The following is a 25696-nucleotide window of genomic DNA, read 5'->3' as shown; positions in this document are numbered from 1 at the left end:
GCTTCGTTTATTATAATACGAGCGCTCTGATTGGTCGACGTCGGGTTTCCATAGCTTGCAGTGTGAGCGTCGCGTCACACAGGAACGTTTTGTGCGTCAAACGCAGGGCGTTCATACAGATAAGAAATTAATGTTCCTATGTTTTTGCGTCCTGAAACACAATGTAAACGCAATCACCACTTTAAAGCGGTTCAACACGAATTTCTGTCTGCGAACGCGGCTTATGTTTTTACCATAGACAGTAGTGCTACAGTTTTTACAGGACGCGTTTTTAAAAAAGTGCGCAATTGTCAGATCTAGAGTAACACAAGTTGCCAATAAAGCGCTAGATTTGTTTTGAAAGTCAAATGTTGCTTAGACACAAACTTTTAAGATTTCAGTGTGTTTTTTTATTGTGTTACCGTTATCCAAAAGCTAAAAATATGACAATTTTACTTTTGAAGGAGAAAAATGATTATGAATTGTTCCAATTTAAGACCGTTCTGAAATGGATGCATAATGTTCACGTTATTTGTGCTCAAAACAGTGTCGTATGTAAAAAACAAAACAAAACAAAACAAAAAACACCCAAGGTACCGAGAGCGAAGAGCACCTGCAGTGGGACGTCCCTCGCTCTCATTGGCTGATGGATCTGTCAGTCATGCAATGACGTCATGTGGGCATTGTGTTTGAGGAAGCGCAAGAAAGAAACTGCATCAAGTCCAGAATATATAAAACACCTCGACATCATCGAAAAGTTTAATGTGACTGGAGTTAATATAAACGCTTTCCAACGTCCCGAGTCGAAAGGTACGTTATTGTTTCGTCCTTTTCGGCTTTTCTGAATTCCTTGATGGCTAAGTTTGGCCAAAAAAACGTAATGTGGCCAAAAATCAGTAATGTGATCAGCGGTATTCAGTGCTAGACTCAATTTTTTTCCTTGTTGTTTGCTCTTTTTGTAGTTTATTTTTTACTATTTTCCATCGAAAGGACCGATAGACGTTATACAGATTTTCATTATAATATAAATGAGTTTTAATCCTGTATTGATTATTGATCAGCTCCAGTAAGTGTGATCCAGGACTCTGTATGTATGTTAAGCACCTGCTCAACATTAATATATTTATTTTTAGAACCACGTTTTGTCCTCTGGCGCTTCCTGTATCACTTCCTTGTTACATAAAACACATCTTTAACACTGAAATTATCTAGAAGTTCTACATATACTCTCATGATTTACATAAGCGTCTGCACTTTTACATATTTGCACACCTATCATATATAACGTTATACACTAATATATTTCTCATACATGTAAATATTGTGAATTTATTCTTATTTTATTTTATGCTTTTAATTTACTCTTTGTATGTGTACCTGCATTTGGATTTACTGCTGTAGAATGCCTGAGCCTCACAATAAGCATTTCTATGTACAAACTGTCACTGACATATGGTGCATGTTACAAATAAACTTGAAACTTGTAAACTTATTATATATTCATTTATTTTACTTATAATTATAATTTATATGTTATTTATTCTTTTTTAAAGTCCCCCTGTGGTGAAAATCAAGTTTTTAATGTGGTTCATATGTCTATGTGGTGTTTTTAATATGCTTTAAGACAATCCATGTACAAATTCACAAGTCAACACCATTGCTGAGTATTTTCTCCTTTAAAACTGCAGTGAACCAAAGACAGTCTCAAAAACACGGTTGGTGTAGAGTTACATTCAAGCTATTTTAATGCATGACAAAAAAATGTCAAGGAAAAAACATTTAAATATGTCATTTTGGTGATCAAATGTTAGTTTTAAGGGATAAACTGATTGACAACAGGGGGACTTTAAGTTAAAGTATGGAAAGTGTTATTAACATAACATTTATTAGGTGAAAAATCCACTGAACAACCCAGTATTGACTAACAAGTGTAGTTCCTTGTGTTTAGAGCTGATTTCTGATTCTTATATATATTTTTTTCAAATAAAAGCACTTTTGACTGCTGGAAATTGTGAAAAGTGAAATCACACGTCCAGAAATAAAGTAGGTTTTAATATAGATTGTGTGATGGTTTGACAACACTAGACTTGAACACAACTGTAGGCTAGTCAATTAACTTTGGATGTAAAAAAGAAAAAAAAGAAATGGTTTAATTATGATTATTTTGTTAATCGATTAATATGTTGGTTATTTCTTCGATTAATCAATAAATCAGATGAAAAATAAAAATGTATTAAAAATAATATTTTTTGAAAATAACTAATTTGAATAAATGTACGAAATTATACCAAAACCTGTCCTTTGTTGTCCTCCAAACAGCGTGCAATTTAAAGGCAACAAATATAGTGAATGTATCTATGTAGGCTAGACTATGCGCAATTAAACATGATGTTCAATTATTTTCATTATCAATTTTATTGATTAGTTGTTGCAGCACTATTACTAACCCTAACATGCTTTTTTTTTTTGGAGATTATGTGCACGTGTTGCATGCGCTGTATATGTGCAGTCAGTAAAGTTCAGGGTGGGTTGGTAATGGTTTGTAACAGCACTGTAGGACCGCTGAAAAGAGCGTTTGTTGGAGGGAGGGCTTGTGGGGAAAAATTCATGTAATTATGAGACTTTCACAAAAGACAGTCTGTCTGTTATAACTTCCTTTTGTATTTTCACAGTGCCGAAAGTGACTTCCACATTCACTGCCACAGGATGCAGATCAGCGTTTATCTGTGCGCTCTCATCGCCTGTAGTGGATTAACCCTTTCAGCACTAGAGCATGGCAGTGATGCGCCGGCACTCCTCCTGGTGTCTTTTGATGGCTTTCGAGCAGACTATCTAAACAAGTACTCATTTCCCAATCTCGAAAGGTTCTTCTCCGATGGTGTCCTTGTACGTGAGCTAACCAATGTGTTCACGACCAAAACCTTTCCCAATCATTACAGTCTCGTCACAGGGCTGTACGCGGAGAGCCATGGGATGCTTGCCAGTATTATGTATGACCCAGTGTCGAAAAAGCATTTCTCTATTCAAAATGACAGTGACCCTTTCTGGTGGGACGAAGCCATTCCCATCTGGGTGTCGGTGGAGGAGAATGGCTACAGGGCGGCATCTGCTATGTGGCCGGGAACAGATGTACGTATTCATAACCACACATTAAAATACACATTTAAATACGACTCAAAGGTGAGCTTCCAAGCAAGGCTGGGAAACCTCACACAGTGGATGACGGAGGACAGATCTGTCAAGTTTGCCGCTCTGTACTGGGAAGAACCCGACAGGAGCGGCCACAAGTATGGCCCGGAGAACACCACTGAGATGGCCAAGGCTTTGAAGGAGGTGGATAGTCACATAGGTTTTCTGATGGAGCAGCTCAACAAAACGGGATTATGGGGGAAAATAAATGTTATCATCACTAGCGATCATGGTATGACCCAGTGTTCTCAAGAGCGTCTTATTGAACTGGATAAATGCATCAGTCCGAGCAGCTATATAGTAGTGGATCTCACTCCTGTGGCTGCCATCATTCCTTTGGAAGGTAATGTTTGTCATTGATACTGCATTTAAATACATTTTTAATTAAAAAAGTCTGACACCATGAACTGTGATGTATATAAATATGCACTGCCCAGTCAAAAAAATCTGTTTAAATAGGCAAATGCTTCTTAAGAGTCTATGACTGGATCATTATTGCAGTGATTATTATGTTTCTATCATGTTATATGTTTGGCAGCAGTTCTTCTAGCCCTAATTGATGGAGTTTGTAGCTTTTCATTTCTTAAACAACCATGTAGGAAGACACATCATGACCATATTCCAGGATGATAATGTCAAGATTCATCAGACTCAAACTGTGAAAGAATGGTTGGGAGGAGCATGAAGAATCATTTTCACACATGAATTGGTGGAAATAAATGTTGTGAAAATTACGTTGTCAAAACAATTCCAGTTCACATGGCTACGCGGAAGCGATAAATAATTCTGTATAATACACTTTTAAGGCCAGACAAGTAATTTGTTGAGGTCAATTTGTAAAGAAAGACTACACGCCTGCCCACATATATATTCAAACATGCATATCTATAGACTAAACATGTAATATGCATTTGCACGCCATCAGCGTTTTCAGAGGTTTGCGTTTTTGAAGTTTGCGCAGAGAGAACTATTTTTTTTTTTCTTCTTTTTCAAGATTTGCGTTCTCGAGCCACCAGGCACTGTTGTTGTGCGAATGAGCGGCCGGATCATGTCAAGGGTTTTCTGGTGTAGCGGCCCCTAAATTAATAACTGATGATCTTTGCAACGGAAGTGAGTCAATCAAAACTAACTTTAGCTGGACAATAGCTTTATTCTAGAGCTGCTGTAAAGCCAAAACAATCTCTTTTACTGTAATTTCCTATTATCACTGTAAAGCTGCTTTGAAACCATCTGTAATGTTAAAAGCGCTATATAAATGAAGGTGACTTTACTTGATATTTTTCCATCAGGATTTTTGGTCAAGATCTTGTATTGAGAATGCAAGAGTCCAGGACTCTGTAAAGTCTCCTCCAGCACATCCCAAAGACTTTCAATGAATTTAAGGTCTGGACTAAGAGGTGCCGATTCATGTGTGAAAATGATTCTTCATGCTCCTCCCAACCATTCTTTCACAGTTTGAGCCTGATGAATCTTCGCTTTGTCAGCTACACACTTCATTAATCTTGACATTGTTATCCTGGAATTTGGCCATGATTTGTCTTCCTACATGGTTGTTTAAGAAATTAAAAGCGACACACTCCATGTCTACAAAAAACCTTCCTTCCTTCTGTATGGAGGTCAATCCGTGTCAAATCAACCAAATTTTTGAAAACTTCCTTGGCTCAAATTTTTGACGTTGTTAATATTTTTTTCTCTGAAGAAAGGCAAACATAATTAGTGGTTAAAGTCAAAATACTAAATGTTACGGATGGATATTTACTTTAAAAAAAATGGCAGCATCATTATTCAATTTTTACACAGAGATTGGTAGGTCTACTAGTACTGTTGACTAGCTATCCTTGTTGCATTATATGCCAATGTTGATTGTGTTTTTTCCCCCCCAAAGTTTGCATGCCTGTAACCCAAGAAGAATTAAAGATATCTTAATACCATTTTAGATTTTGCTTCCTAAACTTTTATTTTGGTACAGTATCTAAGGCCCTATATGGTTCAATCCCAGAGATATGGGAATTTCTGTGTGGCTGTAAGAGTAAATTGTGCACATTTTCAGTGGTCAAAAAACAAATGTGGGCCACTTTGCACACAGCTGATACTTTTTCTCTTAAAGGGGAATGCCTGAGGAACAGATAATGTTGAAACTAGAAATGTATCTCATTTCCTTGTCAAAACAATTGCAGAACATACCAGTCTGAGTTCCAAAAATACTCTTTTTTTTTTTTTTTCAAAGTTTGCGTTTAAAAAAAAGGGAACAAAATTAATGTTTAAGCCGGGGACCTCTATAGGAATACCACTTTATTTTAATTTAATTTAATTTTAACTTTTTTATTTATGCTAATTGGATTACTTTTGCTATTCATTTTCCCATTCATACACACACACACACACACACACACACACACACCCACCCATCCATCCATCCTCAGAATCCTCCCTTCCAAAATCAGCACAGAAAATGTGAAAAGGTCTACAGATTCCACCTGGATTTGCATTTTTCCCTCTTATTTATTTTTTCATTTATTTACAGATAATTCCACCGTATACAAAAACCTGTCCCTTTGTCACGATCACATGAAGGTGTACCTGAAGGATGATGTTCCTGACAGGTTGCACTATAAAAACAACGAAAGGATTCAGCCAATCATTTTGGTGGCAGATGAAGGCTGGACGATTGTCAAAGATGGCAAACTCCCACGACGTAAGTGTTCCTTGAAAGCAGTTAGTAATTTTTAAGGTTACATCTGCCTTGAAAGTCGATTTAATTCTTTAAAAAATAATGAATTAATGTGTTTTGCAAAGGCAAGCATCACTTATTGCATTGTTATTGTGGCAAGTTTGCGTTGACACCCTAATATGCCTTTTTTTTTTTTAAATGTTTCTAATTTTGTTTCGGAGGTCTCCTACAATAGGTTTCCAAGGTAAAAAAAACACTTTCATTTGCAAAAATACTGGGCATCACCTCTTTTCTCACAGTGTCTGAAACGGTCGATAGGATCCAGAAACCTGAAAAGGATCCAGTCTCTCTAAACCCCTCCTTTCCGAGAGCCTCCTCTGCTCTGATTGGTCAGACGGCCCAGTCTGTTGTGACTGGTCTACCGCTTACCGGACGTGTCGGAAATGAAAAACACTTTACCTTATCTGAATTTTAGCTCTTCCTCAGCACTTGTATCCACAATGATATGAAAAGTAACAAAGGTGTCGGTTTTAACGTATAAATTTGAGCGCGAGTCCTCATCCTTTGGAAGTGCATCAAAGTGGATTTGCTTTCGCAGGCCAGAACACAGCGTGGTGTAGTCGACAACACAAAACAAACTCTTCCAGTTTCAGCTACAACTCAAAATAGACATTGTTCGAGGGCAGCCACTGAATACCATAGACTGGCATTATGCAAATTTGTTACAATCCTATGTAGGTTCGAGCAGGAAGCAAGACTATAATTGCTGACGACTCGTTTCAGACAGTTCAGAATCGGTTCTTTCTTTTGAGAGACAATGGCTGTGTTGTTAATCACCCCCTATACTCTCACTCTCAATTCCCTACATTACTCCACTAATATAGTGCACTTGAAGGAGGGAATGAAAACAAGTGATCGATTTCGGACACTGAGTGCGCCGGAAGGACTGCCGCTTTTGCATAGTTTGTGCTGTTTAATACTGTAATCATTTGAAACTTAGCAAACTGGCAGCTCCAGTATTAATGAAAAGATCTATCTTGAACTCTGTCATGGAAACTAGCATGTTTAAACCTTAAGTAAACAATTTAATAATCAATTTCAGAGGAATTTTTACCTGAATGATATTACGCTGTAGCCACATTGGACCAGCGGTTTGGAAAGTGGGTAACACTTTACAGTAAGTTTCATTAGTTAACTACCTTAGTTAACAATACATCTACAGCATTTATTAATCTTAGTTAATATTAATGTGAACATTAGTTAATGCACTGTGAACTAACATGAAAAAAACAATGAACAGCTGTATTTTTATTAACTAACATTAACAAAGATTAATAAATACTATAACAAATGTTTTGCTCATTGTTAGTTCATGTTAGTTAATGCATTAACTAATGTTAACTAATGAACCTTATTGTAAAGTGTTACCGGAAATTGGATGGATAGATGATTCAGGGAATTTATTCTGTGCGACCATCACATTGCATTATGGGTATTCTCTAGACGTTGAGCGTACATCAGTTGTACACTCGTTATTGCGGTGCATTGTGGGATTGAATGAGTGCACTCGATAATGTCCACTATGGCTTCGGACACCACTACAAATGGCCGTCCCCTCAAATAGTGCCGGTATTTAAGGGTATGGGGCTGATTTCGGACACAGCCAATAACTCCATTTATTGTGCACTCTGATCTTTGAAACTTTGCAGACCTTTTACATTCACAAACTGCTATATTACACACTAGATAAAAGTTAATATCTGAAAAAAGCACAATAGGGGCACTTTAAGTGTTTTTCATCTGTTTCTTGTCTTTTGCAGTGGGCGATCATGGCTATGACAATACGCTTCCCAGCATGCACCCCTTCCTGGCCGCCCATGGGCCCGCGTTCCGTAAAGGCTACAAGATGTCGAGCTTTAACAGCGTGGATCTCTACCCACTCATGTGCCACCTCGTTGGCATCTCTCCAAAGGCCAACAACGGCAGCTTCGCTCACGTGCGCTGTGCGCTAGTCAACGAGCAGTGCGGGGAGCTAGCATTAGCGGTGGGCATCGTCATTGGTGTTTTAATAATCCTGACCATCTTCACCTGCCTATTCAAGCTGATGAAGAACAGAGATGCCTCGTCTTCACGTCCATTCGCCCGCTTGGAGTTAGATGACGACGACGCTGATGATGAACCTTTACTTGAATGAAGTGCTAAATGCAAAATGTTAAAGGAACAGTTCACCCAAACATGGAAAAAGTCTGACAGGTTTAGGAAAACATGAGGTTGAGTAAATGATGACTGCCTTTTTTATTTTCAGGTGAACTGTTCCTTTAAATGCTGAAATTGTGCAGAGATGACAATCATATCGAAACTGTAGGGAGAAATGTAACTCTTGTAGAACCTGTAAAATACACTGTAGGCACAATGAGTAGTCATCATTAGTACTAAACAACATGACAAAACATGTCTTTAACATCAGCTGTTGAGCTAGAAATACTTTAGTTTTAAAGTGTTTAGTGCTTCATTCTTAACCAGGTTATGAGATCTCTGGCCAACACCAATATTTACAAAAAAACAAATCAACTAAATATATTTCGAATGTGTTAGATCATTTCCTAACCTAACACGCACAAGCATGCTGTCGTCACGTTTAACACAGATTTCGGAATGATTCAATAGTGCAACTTCCAATAATGCTTTTTTTGCATTATCTTAAGCATATAAATGTTGCTTTATAACTATGCATATTATATGTTACCAGTCAGGTTACTGAGGTACACCATGGTTTATACTCTTGAACTGGTCTGCACTTCCCAAAAGCATCGTAAGCCTACAGTAAGTAGACCATAGGGTGTAATGCAGTGGTTTCTGTGATCTCCTTAGGCTTACCATGCTTTTAAGAAACGCAGAACATAAGCAATAATAATTATGAACTAGCTATGGTCTGTCTATGTTTTTTTGTGTGTGTTTAAAGGGATAGTTCACCCAAAAATGTACTCACCCTCAAGTTGTCCCAAATCTGCACAAGTTTCTATCTTCTGTTGAACACAAAAGAAGATATTTTGAAGAATGATGGTGACCAGACAGTTGACGGTAGCAAGTCAAAGGAGTCCATCAACTGTCCGGTCACCAACGTTCTTTAAAATATCTTCTTTTGTGTTCAACAGAAGAAAGAAACTCATAAAGGTTTGGAACAACATAAGGGTGAGTAAATGATGACAGAATTGTCATTTTTGGGTGAACTATCCTTTTAAGGTTTGTAAACAAGATACTGAGGTTACTTGAAAATGCCCGTACTGATATTGCTGATATTGAAACTTTATTTATTAAGTCAAGTAAGTTACATCTGTTTTCGCATGCCAGGGATTACACAACCAGCTCAATTTGAATATTTATTTCTTTTTTTTAGAGGTTGCTTTGTGTTTTTTTCTTTGCATAAGAGACACATATAGTCAAATGCAACTAGATCTCAGTGTTGCTCCGTCTATAAAGGAATGATCAGTCTCACATTTGTTCATGAATCCCTACTGAGGAATATTTCTGTAGGGTTTAAGAGGGCTTTTTACCTGAAGATCGAATGTTTTCTTGTAATGTAGAATAATCTTGAGCGTTGTTGAATCTTTCTCAGAGATTGTTGTATGTGTAAATACACTGTAAAGTTAGTTTTGCTTGTTGCACTATAATCTGTGTGTTCAGATTTGGGGGAAGGGAATCTGCTGCTGATGGGAAAAAACTAAAAATGAAAAATTATTTCATGCTTCAAATTGAGTGAGTTTATTTAAGAGATTTTATTTTTCCTGTTTAGGTAGTTGTTCCTTTTTAAATGGCGTTGCTCATCTTAGTGGAAAATAGCAAAAGGATATTGCTTTTTAATTTGTGATTTTGACTTTTAATGCTGGCTTTAATACTGTTGTCTTAAAATTACATTGAAAAGCTGCACAAATCAGAGTTTTTTTTGTTTTGTTTTTCAAGGCTTGTCATTTCATAAAAGTATTTTGTGCTGTTTTGTCTGTACAAAAAATTATTTTGCACCAGTCTTTAGTTACTGAAAAGGAAGGTTACTGAAACAAAGGAAATCAACATTGCTTGTGCTGTATTTGGCTGTCAAATATGTGTGGTCATATGTTCAGAGTTTTCTGAATCTTTGTGAATCTATGCAAAGCAAGAACTAAATGGAACCTTTTCTCACTCTCACAATGACGACATTTGTCATCAACATCAAATAAAATATCTATTTCAGATATTTAAAGAGTGTTTTAGTGTGACTTATGGTGATCAGGTATGAGCAATTCTTTGTAGATGTCAAGCAACCACTAGAGGTCTCACTTCATGTTATTGTACAACTACAGGATACTGTACTCACTGTATATCATGACACTATTGTGAAGACAATCAGTTGACGTTTCAAGGTTTTTATGTACAGATTTGACAATTAATCAGCTGATACTTGCCTATTGGTAGATTATCAGCAATAATTATCAGTAATGCACTATCACCCTATATACTATATATAAACACTACCATTCACAACTTTGGGGTCTGTTTTAAAAAAAAAAAATGTTTTTGAAGGAATCTGTTATGCTCATCAAGGCTACATTGATTTTTTTTTTTAAATCAAAAATACAGTAAAAACTGTAATATTGTGAAATATTATTATGGTTTAAAAGAACTGTTTTTTCTACATCTAGCAAACTGTTTGCAGGCTTTCTTGTAAGCCAGCTTCAGAAGAGGCTTCATTCTGGGACAACGGCCATGCGACGGCCGTTGCAGTGTGTGGCGTATGGTCTGAGCACTGACAAGCCGACCTTCCGCTTCTGCAACCTCTAAAGCAATGCTGGCAGGACTCATGAGTCTGTTTTTTGAAGCCAGCTTCTGCACCTGACGCACAGCACAAGGACTCAACTTCTTTGATTGACCCTTTGCGAGGCCTGTTCAGAGTGGAACCCGTCTTGGAAAACCTCTGTGTGACCCTGGCCACTGTAACTCAGTTTCAGGGTGTTACCAATCTTATAGCCTAGGCCATCTTTGTGGAGAGCAACCATTCTAATTCTCAAATCCTTAGAGAGTTCTTTGCCATGTTGAACATCCAGTGGTCAATATGAGAGAATTGTACTCAAAGCACAAATTTTAACTGCTCTAATACAAGATACACAAATTTGTATGGTCCTGTCAAGCAGACAAAAACATGAACATGATGAATAGGACATGTGGCTTTGCATGGTTAAATGACGAACAGCTATTATCACTTAGGGTGTACTCACTTTTGTTGCCAGCTATTGGCAGTAATGGCTGTATGTTGAGTTATTACAGAGGACAGTAAATATATACTGCTATACTATGGGGCGCCGTTTGTAAAGCGGCTCACGCTGAAAATAACAGCAACATTTTGTCACATTTAGCTTCAAACAATGTTTAAAAAACTGGTATGAATTTTTGACGGTTACTTTTTACCACATTTACAATAATATTTGTCAACTTAGAAATATTTTAAATAGTTAAATCTAAATATTAAATGTTACACCTAAATGTTAAATAAATGTTAAATATAAATATAAATGTTAAATCTAAATCTAAATGTTTCGGGTGAAACTAAATATTTAACTAATATGCAAATTCCAAATGCCGGTAACCGGAAGTGCCAAAATAAAAGCTCGAGGAAGTCAGTGTGTGTTTATAGCATGGTTTATAGTGTCAAATAACGAATAAAAACCATCTCATAATAATAACTATAATATAATGATAATAACTACCTAAAATAATAAACACGTTTGGAGAAACTGTAGAGTTTCGTGATGAGAGTGATGACAGAGTGATGACATGATATTCAGTCAAAGTGAGCCCCCTCGTGGCTATTATGGCTACAGGTCATAAGTCCCGCACTTTTCATAAAAGTGACACTAGCCTACTCTTCAAATACAGTTTCTCCAAACGTGTTTATTATTTTAGGTAGTTATTATCACGATAATCCATGTCCAAAAGTCCATTTCCTCGGATGAGATGTTTTTTTATTCGTTATTTGACACTATAAACCATGCTATAAACCACTATTAACACACAGGCCCTGTCCCAAATGGCGCAATTCATGCGGACTTTCGGTCTCGTGGACTTGAATTGCGCGTGCTCGCTGAGTCTACGAGACCGTAGGCCGTCCCATTCAGCATTTTACCGCTATGAAGTGTGCTCAGCAGCGCCCCCTTTGTACCCTTGAAGCGGTCTTCCGCGAAGCCCGCATAGAAGCAGGCTCCACGCACTTTAACTACCCAGGAATCCTTGCGAAAGGCCAATCAGACAACGGATGGGAGGAGATTTCACTCACGGATAATTGTTGACATGGCTGAGAAGAAAATATTACGGTTTTTATTACCTAAATGTACATTTTACCAGTTGTTACCTACAGTTTATACAAACATTATGGTCATCGACCAGTGGTTGATGTCTCAAACATAATAATAGCACGTTTAATAATACGATCGCATTATGATTCATTAAATAAATAGAACCGAATGTCAGGGCTTTACTGAGTCATAAATATGTAAACATAGTATGAATATTGAAACCTGTAAATTGAAAAAATTATGTTTAAATTATGTTTTAAAATTGTAATCTTAGTTCAAATGGAACATTATGTAGCCTATTATTATATACAACTACATCATTTAAATAAGCATGATATATCTATTGTTTAATGCCCAGGTGATATGCACAATATCAAAATATAGAACTGTAAAATTAGGATGTATAGTTGACATGCAGATAAGACGTAGGAGCGCAAAAATGTGATTTCTCCTGGCCAACAACAACCAGGCCGTTATTTCCGGCGTGCCGATCGAGTCTGTCCCAAAAATACCTCTCAATGCGCCCTCGTGGACTCGCGCCAAGGGCCCTATAGGTCTGCACTACATGACGTCACCAAAGTGTGGACTCTGAGGAAGTCCACAAGTCCGGAGTGTGCCATTTGGGACAGGGCCACACTGACCTCCTCGAGCTTTTATTTTGACACTTCCGGTTACTGGCATTTTTAATTTGCATATTAGTTAAATATTTAGTTTCACTCGAAACATTTAGATTCAACATTTAGATTTAGATTTAACATTTAGATTTAGATTCAACATTTAGATTTAGATTTAGATTTAACATTTAGATTTAACATTTAGATTTAACATTTAGATTTAACATTTAGATTTAGATTTAATATTTATATTTAACATTTATATTTAGATTTAGATTTAACATTTAGATTTAACATTTAGATTTAGATTTAGATTTAAGATTTAGATTTAGCATTTAGATTTAACATTTAACATTTTAGGTGTAACATTTAATATTTAGATTTAACTATTTAAAATATCTCTAAGTTGACAAATATTGTTGTAAATGTGGTAAAAAGTGACCGTCAAAAATTCATACCAGTTTTTTAAACATTGTTTGAAGCTAAATGTGACAAAATGTTGCTGTTATTTTCAGCGTGAGCCGCTTTACAAACGGCGCCCCATACTATACAAGCAGCGCATTGACTACTCTAAAATATATCCAAGTTTCATTTCTATAGTATTGTCCCTTGAGAAGATATACTAAAATGGTTGCTTTTGTTAGATCCTGTAACATAATAATCACTGCAATAACTATCCAATCATAGACTCTTAAGCATTTAAATCCAAACAGCAACTTTTTTTTATTTTTGGCCAGGCAGTGTATGTAGTGTGTAATAGTGTGTATATATAGTCTTGTTAGAATTTTATAATCTGCGTAGTCTAATATGATGACCACAAATACTTATCTGGTTAGTTGGTGTTGAATACAGAGCAACAGTTTAGTGTGTGACTGTTACTGTACAGTCCTGAGGTCAGTAATCATGTGTAAATGAGTGTTCAGGGAGGTTACAGCTCTATATTTAGAGAGAACTTACTGGAATGTTTTACCCATAACCCAGCCACACTAAACACCATCCGTTAAGAACCGCCAGTTGATTATGAGCATTACTGGGGTCTGAGAGACAGGGACTGACCCCTTAAAAATTACTAGGACACTTGTATGCCACAGTTAAAAATTTAAGAATGCCATTGCAGTGTGTTTGTCACCTAAACACCAGCTGATTCAAAGACACTGAGAAAAAAGTTATAAGGAACAAAAAAAATTGTGTGGAGAAAACATTTTGTCTTAAAAGTATTGGGTTTTCCCACAGAATTGGGCCTCTTTGCTGAGGGTTGATTTTTACCCCCACGAGTAAAAGGTTTGACATTGCAGAAATGATATTTCACTAAAATGCTTGTATTGATATTTTACATTCTACCAGTGATAAAACTGTGCTAGATGTTAAGTTTTGTGAAGGAGGGTCGCTGGGAGGGAGCCTTTAAGCTCTGTTTATGATCAGTGGTTTTCAATGTGCATAACAGTCACTGTAAAATATGTATTTTAGGAATGGGAGTGCCATATTTTGAGTTTTGATATTTGCTCTATGTGCGATTGGTCAATTTTTGGGCTATTTTTGATTGGCCATTGGGCTAGTTTTGTTACACAAACCTGGCAACCCTAACCAGAGGTCCCTAAAATTAACATTAAAATTTAACAATGTATTCACGGAGTCTCATTGAGATCCTCATTTCTCTGGAATTGAACAGGGTCATAAAAATGCAGACTCCAAAAGAAAATCTAAAAAGGTACTTCTTGAGTTACAGGCATACAAACTTGAGGAAAAAGTGCTTTTTCCAATTTTTGAACTGTCTCCATGCATACCCAATGCAACAAGGATGGCTAAAGTCAACAGATTTTACCAACAGACCGACCAATCTCTGTGTAAAAATAAAGTGGTGATGCTGCCATCTTGCTAAAGTCATTTTCTTCCACCTGTAATCTGGTTCCAGATCACATATGAAAATAGGCCTAGTCATTTTGATCCCTCTACACAATAGTTTATTACCAAGTAAATATTCATCCATGGCATTTAATATATTGGCTTTCATCGCTATTTATATTTGTCTTTCATCAGAAAAAAACGCAACAAAATCAAACATTTTAAAAGTTCCTGAAATGTGGTTGATTTGACAGAATGTTCTGAAGCCCTGTTTGGATTTTCACACCAGCGCTGCGAGAGGTCAGCATTTCGTGACTCAAGTTTTGAAAGGAAGGTGCGGAATATGATTCATCATATTTCTATAAAGGACCCGAGCTACAGTGAGTTGGAAACCAGATGATGGTGTAGGTGACACTGAACTCCTCCCCTTTTGCTCCTACACCGCGTGGAGGCTATTTTTGTCCCTCCTGTGACCGTTGGAGCGTCTCTCACTGACAGCTGACCACAGGGGCCAAATCAAAACAACGACAGCACAGCCACCAACCTGTTACAGCGCTGAGACCATATCACAACACCCTGCTGGACACATACAAGACTCTTTCCTGAAAGCAAACTCACATCCAAGGAAAAGGAGGTTTCATATTCACCATTCTGTCAGACTCTGAATCTGAGTGAGCTTAAGCGATATGACCTCAAATGAGGAGGACAAAGATCCTGATATTGAGCTTTTTGTGAAGGTAAGCATGAAGATAACCTTTAATGAGCTCTCTTACTGTGTTTTGTGCACTTAATCAATAGTCAGATGTCAGGAATCAATGGCAGCATTACCTTTGAAAACCAGTTGTAAGCAATCTGACAAGTTTCTTGGCAACGGTTGAGGTTAAGATGGGCGTTTGGCCCCGGATAGGACTCAAAAAGGGGGCAGGTAACATTTCAAAGCAGAAACTCTGGGCTCTTCTTGAATTATTTCTTTCTTTCTATCAACACCTCATGCTCTTATTCCTCTGAAGGGCTGAAGGGAACTTCTGCTGCTTGATTTGTTTTGCATTACGTTTTGCAGATGTGGTGACATTCAGAGAACATTTGAAATTGCTGAAAGAGTGAAAAGAATACAAAAGTTGAGAAAGACATTATTAAAAGCATTTATAAATATAAATCAAAGAACCATCATAAGGTCAGATACTGTATTTATTCCATGTGGCGTCTCATTGCATGAGTCAAAGTTATAAATAGAGCTAATAGTGACAGAAAAACTTTGACTGGCATGTGTTTACTGCTTGATTGAGTTGCTGAATATTGTCCTTATTTGTGATGTTTGCCAAGTTGCTTATTTGCTTAGTGAATTGACAAACCCCCTAACTCTTAGTTTTAAACTTTCACATACTGTGTTACAGAAATTAATGATTCCTTAAATCATGTGTCTTTTTGTTGTGTCCTGTTACTTTACTGTGATCTAGACAATAAATCAAGCACAAAAATGTTACTGATCACAGAGATTTAGAAGTGCTCTTTTTAACTGAGCCAGTAAGTAACCACCTAGAACATTCTTTTAACAACATATAGCAACATGCAAACAAGCACTCTAAACACCATAGCAACAGCATAGAAATGCCCTGGTAACCAGCTTTAACTACGGACACATTAAAATGTTCATAGAAGAGCCAGGCCAATCAGAAATTCAATAACTTATTTTAATATTAAAATTATATTTAGTCCTTGCAGACGATCTTTTATCTAAGGGGAAGTTATAAAGTTGGGTGGATTGAGTAATGTCAGAATCAAAAAAAAAACTTCCCAGTCACATACAGTAAATGTCTCGTGTGTGAGCATAACCACAGGTACATCAGCAATACGTTGGATATTCGATCTGAGCCATTCAAGCGTTGAGCGTTTAACTCAGAAGGGTGTTTGAAAACTAATCTCTTTGCATTTTATCCTAGCAAGTGATAAACACATTAATTTAGGCGGCTAGGACGATGTCTAACCAACTTCTGTTGACAGGTACAGTATGACCCAAAACCCCTTTGCTGTGGGCTAATGGGGCAGGTAATGGAATTTCCATGTATAATTCAGCTCGAGCACCGATCTGATGTCCGGCTCAGGTTACTGGCCCAGTTTAAGGACGCTATTGGATAGCTTGATCTTCTAATTTCAGATATGGAAAATTGGCACCGAATCGCATTGGTTCTTTGTATTGTGTACTATTGTTTTGAAGATTACAAATCATGTACTGAAAGGTGAATGACTTTCAGGGGTTTAATAATCTCACACTTGCCCTAATTATTGAAGTATAAATAGAATTTTCCAGTTCAATATATTCTTCCATATTTTTGTGACTTGGAAATATCCACTATTCGCTCCTTTCTTCCTTTATTCTGCTACAAGAAACTGGAACCTTCCAAAAATGTAAAGATTCTTCTAAACTAAAGGCACACTTCTACACTTCTTCTCCTTGTATGTGATTGCTGAAATCTCACTAGGTTATTGGTCCAGCCTTGTTCTTCTGTAAGGTTGTATCACTTATCTTGTGCGACATTATAAACTGCTACTGAAAAAAATATAAAAAAGTATCAAGTTGAGTTGTTTGCTCAAACAGCTTCCCCCTCTCTCTGTCCCTCATACCAAGATGTGGATTGTTCTAGTAAACAGTTCTAGAAAGTTCTAGAAAGTTCCAGAAAGTTCTAAACAGTTCTAGAAAGTGCTACTTATAAGCAGTAACGTTTGTTATATGGTTGTTCCAATTTTTTATCTGTGGTGACCTTTTTTAAACTTAGAGGAATTAGGGCCTTTTTCATTGTTTTTAAGCAAAAGTTCATCGATTTATAGTAAATATTTTATTTTAAAAATAACTTATAACCCTAATATATACATTTAAAAATGTATATTTTATACACAATTTTTAGACATAAATCATTGCAAGAATTTTTATATTGCTGATTTGCAAAAAAAACTTTTTTCAAAAATGTATCCTGCCTGCAAAAATACTGGTACAGGACTATTGTTCTTTGTTATGTGTCGTGATTATTATATTCATACATCTTACTGTATATGATGTGAATGTATTGAGTCTGGTTTGTGTTCCTCAGGCTGGCAGTGATGGTGAAAGTATCGGAAACTGTCCTTTCTCTCAAAGGCTTTTTATGATCCTGTGGCTAAAGGGAGTCGTGTTTAACGTCACCACTGTCGATCTGAAAAGGTAATGAAATATCAATTGTTTTTTAAAATAGTTTTTTTAGTGCTGGGCAAAAAAAAAGATTTGTTCAATTATACGTTTTTTAAAATGCAGTCGATTCGATATCCTCAAAAGCCTTGAATAGATATTTTTTCCGTATTTATTTGTGCAAACACTGAACATAATATATCAGATTAATGTGAATCTATTTACTAGTCTTCTCCACAAGATGTCACCCTCTTTTACAATGTCATTTACATTGTGCGATGTTACAGTGGGGAGCCTTCATTCAGTGCTTAACATGACAGATGCAGGTGCGCCTTTCAGCGTGACAGACGTTCCGGACAGATGGAACTGTCACTGTCCCGATCAGTGACAGATTATCATTTGCACCATGTTTTAAGCCTTGCCAATCTGAACAATGCGCCCAGAAAGCAGCTTCGTTCTCAGACAGTGCGTGAATACCTATTGTCTTTCTCGTCTTCTTGCACTTGAACGGACAAATTCATGCAAAATGATATCAAAATAAAATTAATTTATTCAGAATATGCAGCGTTGTCTTACATTTGATTACTTTATTAAATTTCTGTAGGCCTACCTGAAAACTACTGTTAGATCTAGTAAAACCTGAAAAGCACTGTTTATTTAATTTGTATCTTTGTTCTATTGTATTTTTGTGTGTGTGTGTGTGTGTGTGTGTGTGTGCATTTGCTTGCAGTTTGATTATTTGTTCTTATTTTATTAATGACGGTTTACTTGTCTTTAATATTTCAAATTTATATTAGTTAGATACAGTGGTGTAACTTTGTTTTAATATATTATATATATATATTTTTACAAAATAACGTGCTCTTGTAACAAATTAATACATTTCTGTCACAATATCGCTTCTATCACAAAACAATCAACAAATATTGAATCTTAAATAATATACACTCGATATGTGTTTTGTCAAGATTAAAAAACATTAAAATCAATTTTGACACATTATGACACTGCCCACTAGGGGGAGGGGCCCATTAAAAGTATAATTTCCATGGTAACACAATCTCCTATATTCATGATTTAAAAAAGTTTGACGTTGTCAGGTTTCCAGTAACGAAGGACCCAAAAGTACAGAGATGCTCAGTAAAAACAATCTTTATTAATTAAGCTCAAAAACTGGTACCGAACAGTAGAGCTCAGGGCCGGGCTCAACCCAATAGAAGAGAGAATAAATCGCAGACCAGGCAATAGTCAAAAACAAGATAATCAGTCCATAAAGCATCTGTTCCAAGGGAGGAGAAGGAGAATCAGGCCGGCGAGAAGTCAACCCCAGGCGAACGGCGAGCAAACAAAGAATGAATCCAGGTCTGTGATAAGTGACAGGCAGTGGTAGTTAACAAAGATCAGCAACCAAAGCAGGGGAGAATTCCAGAAGTACAAGTCACTAATTGATTCTTAAAGTCGAGACTGGGATGGGCAGTCCGTTGATCAAGGAGTTCAAACAGTCCGAGAATCCTAAAGGAACAACTGGGTAAATGACAGAGACACAAAAGAGAAAGCTCTCGTGAAAGAAACTCATGAGCAGGATAGAGTGAGCTGATTGCAGAGCGCGATCAGCTGAGAACAGCCGCCACGTGCAGGAAGAAAACAAAAACAAAGAGTAGTGCCAGAGAAAAGGGACTGATCAAACCCGAGTCCTGACAGTTCCCACCTCCTAGGGATGCCACTAGACGCACCCCTGGTCAGAGGAGAATGCTGGTGATAGAATTCTGTGATGAGCGAGCGGTCCAGAATGTCTCGAGCTGGGACCCAACATCTCTTTCGGGCCGTATTCCTCCCAGTCCACTAGATACTGGAAGCCCCGTCCACGGCATCTGGAATCGAGAATCCGCCTGACAATGAGAAAACATTGTCTTTACACAAGAAACATAAAAGACAGGGTGGACACGACAGAGAGGGTGCACTGAAGCTGCACTGTCACCAGACTCATGACCTTAAAGATGGGGTATGGCCCAATGAACCTGGGTGGCAGCTTAAGTGCTTGGTGAAAAGCCACACCTTCTGCCCACAGATATACCTGAGTGCTACAGTTTCGGCAGTGGTCGGCAGCTCTTTTAGTAGCCCCTTGGACTGGACCAACTGGTCCTCCTCCAGGTATGACACACTGCTGGATAAATGCCCGGACCAAGTGGACAGCAGCATCTGCACCCTGGGAAGGAAACAGAGGAGGCTGATAACTGAGACAAGACATGAATGGGGGAAACCCAGTAGAGGACACCGGCAAGGAGTTATGGGCACGCTCAGCCCAAGTAAGCTGCTGACTCCAGGTAGAGGGGTTTTGGGTGGCCAGACATCGGAGCATCTGCTTGAGATCCTGGTTTGCACGTTTGGTCTGGCCGTTCATCTGTGGATGGAACCCTGAGGACAGACTGGCGGAGGCAACCAGCTGCTGACAGAACTCCCTCCAAAAGTGGGACACGAACTGGGCCTCCGGAAGGCAGTGAATCCGGAAGACATGGTCAGCGACCACCCGGGCTGTCTCCCTAGCCGAGGGGAGTTTGGGAAGGGGAATGAAGTGGACCGTTTTAGAAAAGCGATCAATCACGGTAAGGATCATAGTACTGCTGCTGGATGGAGACTGGTATCAAAATCCAGGGCAATATGTGACCGGGGCGGGAAGGAATGGGAAGGGTGCAGCAGACCAATGGTAGGTTGATGGGAAGACTTGTTTTGAGCACAAAACTTTGCAAGCACCCACGAACCGATGGATGTCCTCAGGCATGGCCTGGCACCAAAACGGATGGCTACCAGCGATCTCCTCACACCAGGGTGGCACGTTCGTTTGGAGTAGTGATCCCACTGCAAGACGACACAAAAAACAGACCCGCCGGACACCCCTCAGGCACCTTGACTCCAGCTAGGGACCTGACCTGGCCCTCGACAACCCAGGCGACGGCCCCCACCACTCGCCCTGAAGGCAGAATAGTATCGGGAAGAGCCACATCACTTTTGAGTTAAGTAGCCGACTAAAAAAATTTCCGCGGGTTGATTTACACCCCTGTAAGTATGATAAGAGGCGTGGGGTATCTGTTCTTAATGTCCGTTCAGGAGCAGACAAGGAGAAAAGGTGTCCGTGAGGAGGAGAGGTGCTGGGAAGGAGGTAAATAGCGCAGTCATACGGCCGATGAGGAGGAAGAGAGGCAGCTCAATACCCACTGAAGACTGCTCCGTGGAGCAGAGATCCATCTGACATGCTCTATACAATCTTTATTAATTAAGCTAAAATAACTGGCGACGAGCCGTAGAGCTCAGGGCCGGGCTAAACCCAATAGAAGAGAGAATAGACCGCAGGCCATGCAATAGTCAAAAACCAGATAAGTCTGTAAAGCGTCTGGTCCAAGGGGAACTCAAGGAGGAGAATCAGGCAGGCGAGAAGTCGAAACCCAGGCGAACAGCGAGCAAGTGATAGTGTCCATATTTTAAAGCTTTATACTCTGCGTCTAAATGTTGCTCCTCTCATCTTTTCCTCACTCTACATATTAAATAGGTCGTATACCTTCCTTTCTGCTCTTTCTTTAATTCCTTCCATCTATGACTTTAATAGTGTGACTACACACTCATTTCTGTTTCTAAAAAAGAAATTATACTAACTATAAAATAACCAGTGAATGTAAATGTATTTGATGAATTTTAGTATAATAACTGAAGGTTGAAGGTCACCCACTTTACCCGAATCACACTGCCCCACTTTATCTAACACATTCAGCCAAAGAGGGCCAGCATTATTTATACACCTTTCAAGAAAACTAAAACAATTTCTTTCTTTGCATTTCATTCCTTGTTAACTGTAGCAACAAACAAAAACAGAAACTGTCACAATCATATTTGATTACATTTAGTGAGCAACCTTATAAGTTAGAAATGAAAATCTTATGTCAAAGGGTTTTCTGTTTCACCTTGGCCACACCCAAAAGTGTCATATTGTATCAACCAAAACTATTTTATCAAATCAAATCAAATCAAGTATATTTGTATAGCGCTTTTCACAATACAGATTGTATCAAAGCAGCTTCACAGTATTAAATTAAAATAAAATAATACAACAAGGTTTGTTTCTAGTGGAATTTATTGATTGATAAAATAAAATTAAATATCCCCAAAATATCCCCATTTTATCATTTAAAGAAGTAGTGTCTCTTTAATGAAAGACCATTGTATGTGTAAACCTATACGTTATATTGAGCACAGTACAATATCTTGAATTTAGTTATTTTATAGCTTATATTATTTGCTTGTTTTATCTTATTTTAAATCGTTATAAGTCATCTTGAGGCCCCCATGGAAGTTTGTTGAGGCCCGCTTGTGGGCCCTGGGTGAGAACCTTTGCTTTACATGTTTGTCCAACCAAAATATCCTGTTTTAATGAGAAATACATTAACATTGTGAAAAAAAGTGTTTTTTTAGTTGGTCTGCAGAAATGACATTCTTTTCTACATTGTGTAATGATCAAAATCAGAAAAATCTAAAGTTTTTCATTATTCTTCAAGGAAACCAGCTGATCTTCATAATCTCGCTCCTGGAACTCCCCCACCATTCCTTACCTTCAATGGAGAGGTGCGGACAGACATCAACAAAATCGAGGAATACTTGGAAGAGATGCTAGCACCTCCCAAGTAGGTTGACAGGATGCTGATAGATGGATTGATTGTTTATGTAATGTGAACAGCGTTGTTATTTATTTTCTTTCTCTTCCAAAGGTATCCAAAACTGGTTGCAAAGAACAAGGAGTCAAATACAGCAGGAAATGACATCTTTGCAAAGTTCTCAGCCTACATCAAGAACACAAAGCCAGAAGCCAACGCAAGTGAGTTTAACGTCTGCTCTGTAACTTATTAGACAGGTTGAAGGAATATCTACAGCTCTTTATGCATGCTCTGCTGTCAACGGAAAAATATGGAGCCACATGTTATCCAAAGCTCATTCACATTCCGCTAGGCCTTTACAGGGATTGTCTTGACTTAAAGTCACTATATTTCTTCAGATAAAAACATTCAGCTCAAGCACATATCAAACTTTTGGCTGTGTAGGTCTGGAGAAGGCGCTACTGAAAGCTCTGAAGAAACTGGACAACTTCCTTAACTCCCCTCTTCCGGATGAGATTGATGCCGATGGTACGGGGGAGAAGTTCTCCAACCGAAAGTACTTGGACGGCAATGAATTAACGCTCTCAGACTGCAACCTCCTCCCTAAACTGCACGTAGTGAAGGTGACGTACCGCTGGGACATCTGGTGTAATTGATCACTTAGTGCAAGATAAAATACTGGTGATTCCTGAAACGTTCTAGGAGTGTATTTTTATTGAACTGAATCCAATTTTTTGAAAGTTAAAAGTCTTTTGAACATTCCCACCATTATTGACAGGAATAAAAGATACAGTGGGGCAAGCTGTCACACATTTCGTATACTGTATGGGGTAAGTTGTCACAATGGGATCCTTACCGTCTAAATTAAAGCAGTCATCTTCCACACTGTATTTTTGACAATAAAATATCTAAAGATTCTTAAATCAAGATAGAAGCGAAATAAAGTTGTGTTTTCTATCTGCCAATGAAGTAAGAAAAATGTACTTAATTCTTAGGGAAAACAATTTTATTTTTCTGACCCCATCTGGCAGACATTGTTTTCTTGTTTTAAGCATAAACTCACTTAATTTTCATACTTTCTCAGAAAACAAGACTTAATATATCTTAAGTTATTTTGCTCCACAAGTAAATGTATCTTGATTTAAGAATGTTTAGGTATTTGTAGAAAGTAGAAAATTCATATCTACACATAAAATTCTATTTAATGGATAAATTAAAACAATTCGTGAAGCAAAGCAACATGCAAAGATATACAGCAATTGATGATTTCCATAAAATTACAACATATAACTTAAACACATGTGACAACTTGCCCAAACCTGATATTTATTAAAATACTTTTAGGATGAATATAAACTAGCAGTGTCAGTTGTTTGGTTTCATCATTATTTTCTTCCCACATTCATGCAGGTGGTTTCTAAGAAATTCCGTAACTTTGAGATTCCATCAGAGTTGACTGGATTTTGGAGGTACATGCAGAACGCCTATGCACGTGATGAATTCACCAACACCTGTGCGGCAGACAGAGAGATTGAACTGGCCTATCAGGACGTGGCCAAGCGGCCTGGCAAATGAACACGCACCAAGCAATGACTCTAATAATCATATGCAAAACTAGTGAAAGAGAAAATGTTTTTCCTTCAGCAGTTCTTGAGCAGAATTTGCCATATTGGCTCAGTCCTGTGATATTCTAAACTGTTACTTGCCCTCGTTATGCTTGTGAGTACTTCCAATGCTATCTCACGGCCAATTCGTACGAGTGAGGTCGTATGAATTCGTACGAATTAGCCACCTCGTAATAATACGTACGAATTGCCGTGAGATCGGGTTGGTACTTCCATTACTTTTGCCATTATGTTTACTGACTGTAAGTGACATAAACTGCTCTATTAGTGTCGCTATCTATGACGGTCTAGAAAAAACACTGTGCCACTGTTTCTACAACTTTTCAGGGTGGGATGGTGATTCTGTTCATTTAAAGCCCTTTGCGTTTTTGTGTTGCATAAATTATTTTTGCTAGCTTTTGAAACAGTAGCCTGATATAAATTTGTGCTTTATCTGAGAGTACTATATGTAACCTTAGTATTTATTATCAAGTCAAGTCACCTTTATTTATATAGTGCTTTTTACAATTCAGATTGTTTCAAAGCTGCATATTGTGGTTTGTAAATTTCTGAAGGAGAAAAAAAGTGAACATGAAAGAATTACATTTCTTTAGAATTGGCTTGAAAACAATTCTATTTAGGCACACAGCCCCACCTAGTGGTGAAATTAATTAAACTGAGCTATTTAAATTGGCCTAATTCTGCAGATGATATACTGTACACTGCTCGGCCAAAAAAAAGTTGTTGTTTGGTTTTAAATAGGCAAATGCTTCATTATTGCAGTGGATATTATGTTTCTAGCATGTTATATGTTTGGCAGCAGTTCTTCTAAACCTAACTGATGGAGTGTGTAGCTTTTCATTTCTCAAGCAACCCTGTAGGAAGACACATCATGGCCATATTCCAGGATGATAATGTCAAGATTCATCAGACTCAAACTGTGAAAGAATGGTTGGGAGGAGCATGAAGAATCATTTTCACACATGAATCGGCACCTCTGAATCCAGACCTTAAATTCATTGAAATTCTTTGGGATGTGCTGGAGGAGTCTTTACAGAGTCCTGGACTCTTGTATTCTCAATACAAGATCTTGGCCAAAGATTGATGCACCTCTTGACGGAAACAACATTTATTTCCATCAAGAGGTTCCATCAACATTATTTCCACTAATTCATTTGTGAAAATGATTCTTCATGCTCTGTCTTCCTGGAATATGGTCATGATGTGTCTTCCTACAGGGTTGTTTAAGAAATGAAAAGCTACACACTCCAACAATTAGGTTTAGAAGAACTGCTGCCAAACATATAACATGATAGAAACATACGATTAATCTGTTTCTATTATCAAATTAAAGCCATCACACAAAATAGGCACATGTTTAGGCCCTGCCTGGAATTGTCATATATTTGAACTCATGGTCTCTTATAAGAAATATATATATATTTTTATAAAGCTTGTGAAGCCTCTTTTGTTTGGTCACACACGTGTTTTACTGCAATATTTCAAGGTGAAAAAAACTCAAGACATGTCGTCGATTACCACAGGCATTCGACTACGATGGAATTCAAATAAGAAAATAGTTTCTATTTTCAATACAAAAAAATGTGTATCATGTGATCTGTAAAGTTAACCGAACTCGTCCTTGTAGCTGCGGAACTGCTTTTCTAGTCGGAT

At 37.7% G+C, this 25696-nt stretch overlaps 1 protein-coding gene across 2 annotated transcripts; it reads left to right on the top strand.

The window, feature by feature from the left end:
- The first annotated feature begins 647 nt into the window (after positions 1–647).
- Positions 648–24600, top strand: LOC311071883 (chloride intracellular channel protein 5-like). 2 transcript variants are annotated; one of them, XM_084096460.1, is made up of 9 exons: positions 648–789; positions 2652–3511; positions 5693–5863; positions 7660–7883; positions 17705–17814; positions 22323–22448; positions 22533–22639; positions 22863–23041; positions 23829–24139. In XM_084096460.1, exons 2-9 carry the CDS (start codon positions 2686–2688, stop codon positions 23991–23993), a joined length of 1908 nt encoding a protein of 635 aa, XP_083952586.1. In that variant the 5' UTR covers positions 648–789; positions 2652–2685; the 3' UTR covers positions 23994–24139. The 2 variants fall into 2 exon arrangements, with proteins under 2 accessions (XP_083952586.1, XP_083952585.1); XM_084096459.1 differs by lacking the exons at positions 648–789; positions 2652–3511; positions 5693–5863; positions 7660–7883 and adding an exon at positions 15122–15355 and having other exon boundaries at positions 23829–24600.
- Positions 24601–25696: the final 1096 nt, after the last annotated feature.

The sequence above is a fragment of the Abramis brama genome (assembly GCF_963993115.1).
Source record: "Abramis brama genome assembly, chromosome: 21".
In the NCBI taxonomy this organism is placed as follows: Eukaryota; Metazoa; Chordata; class Actinopteri; order Cypriniformes; family Leuciscidae; genus Abramis; species Abramis brama.
This window is presented reverse-complemented; position numbering and strand designations above follow the sequence as displayed.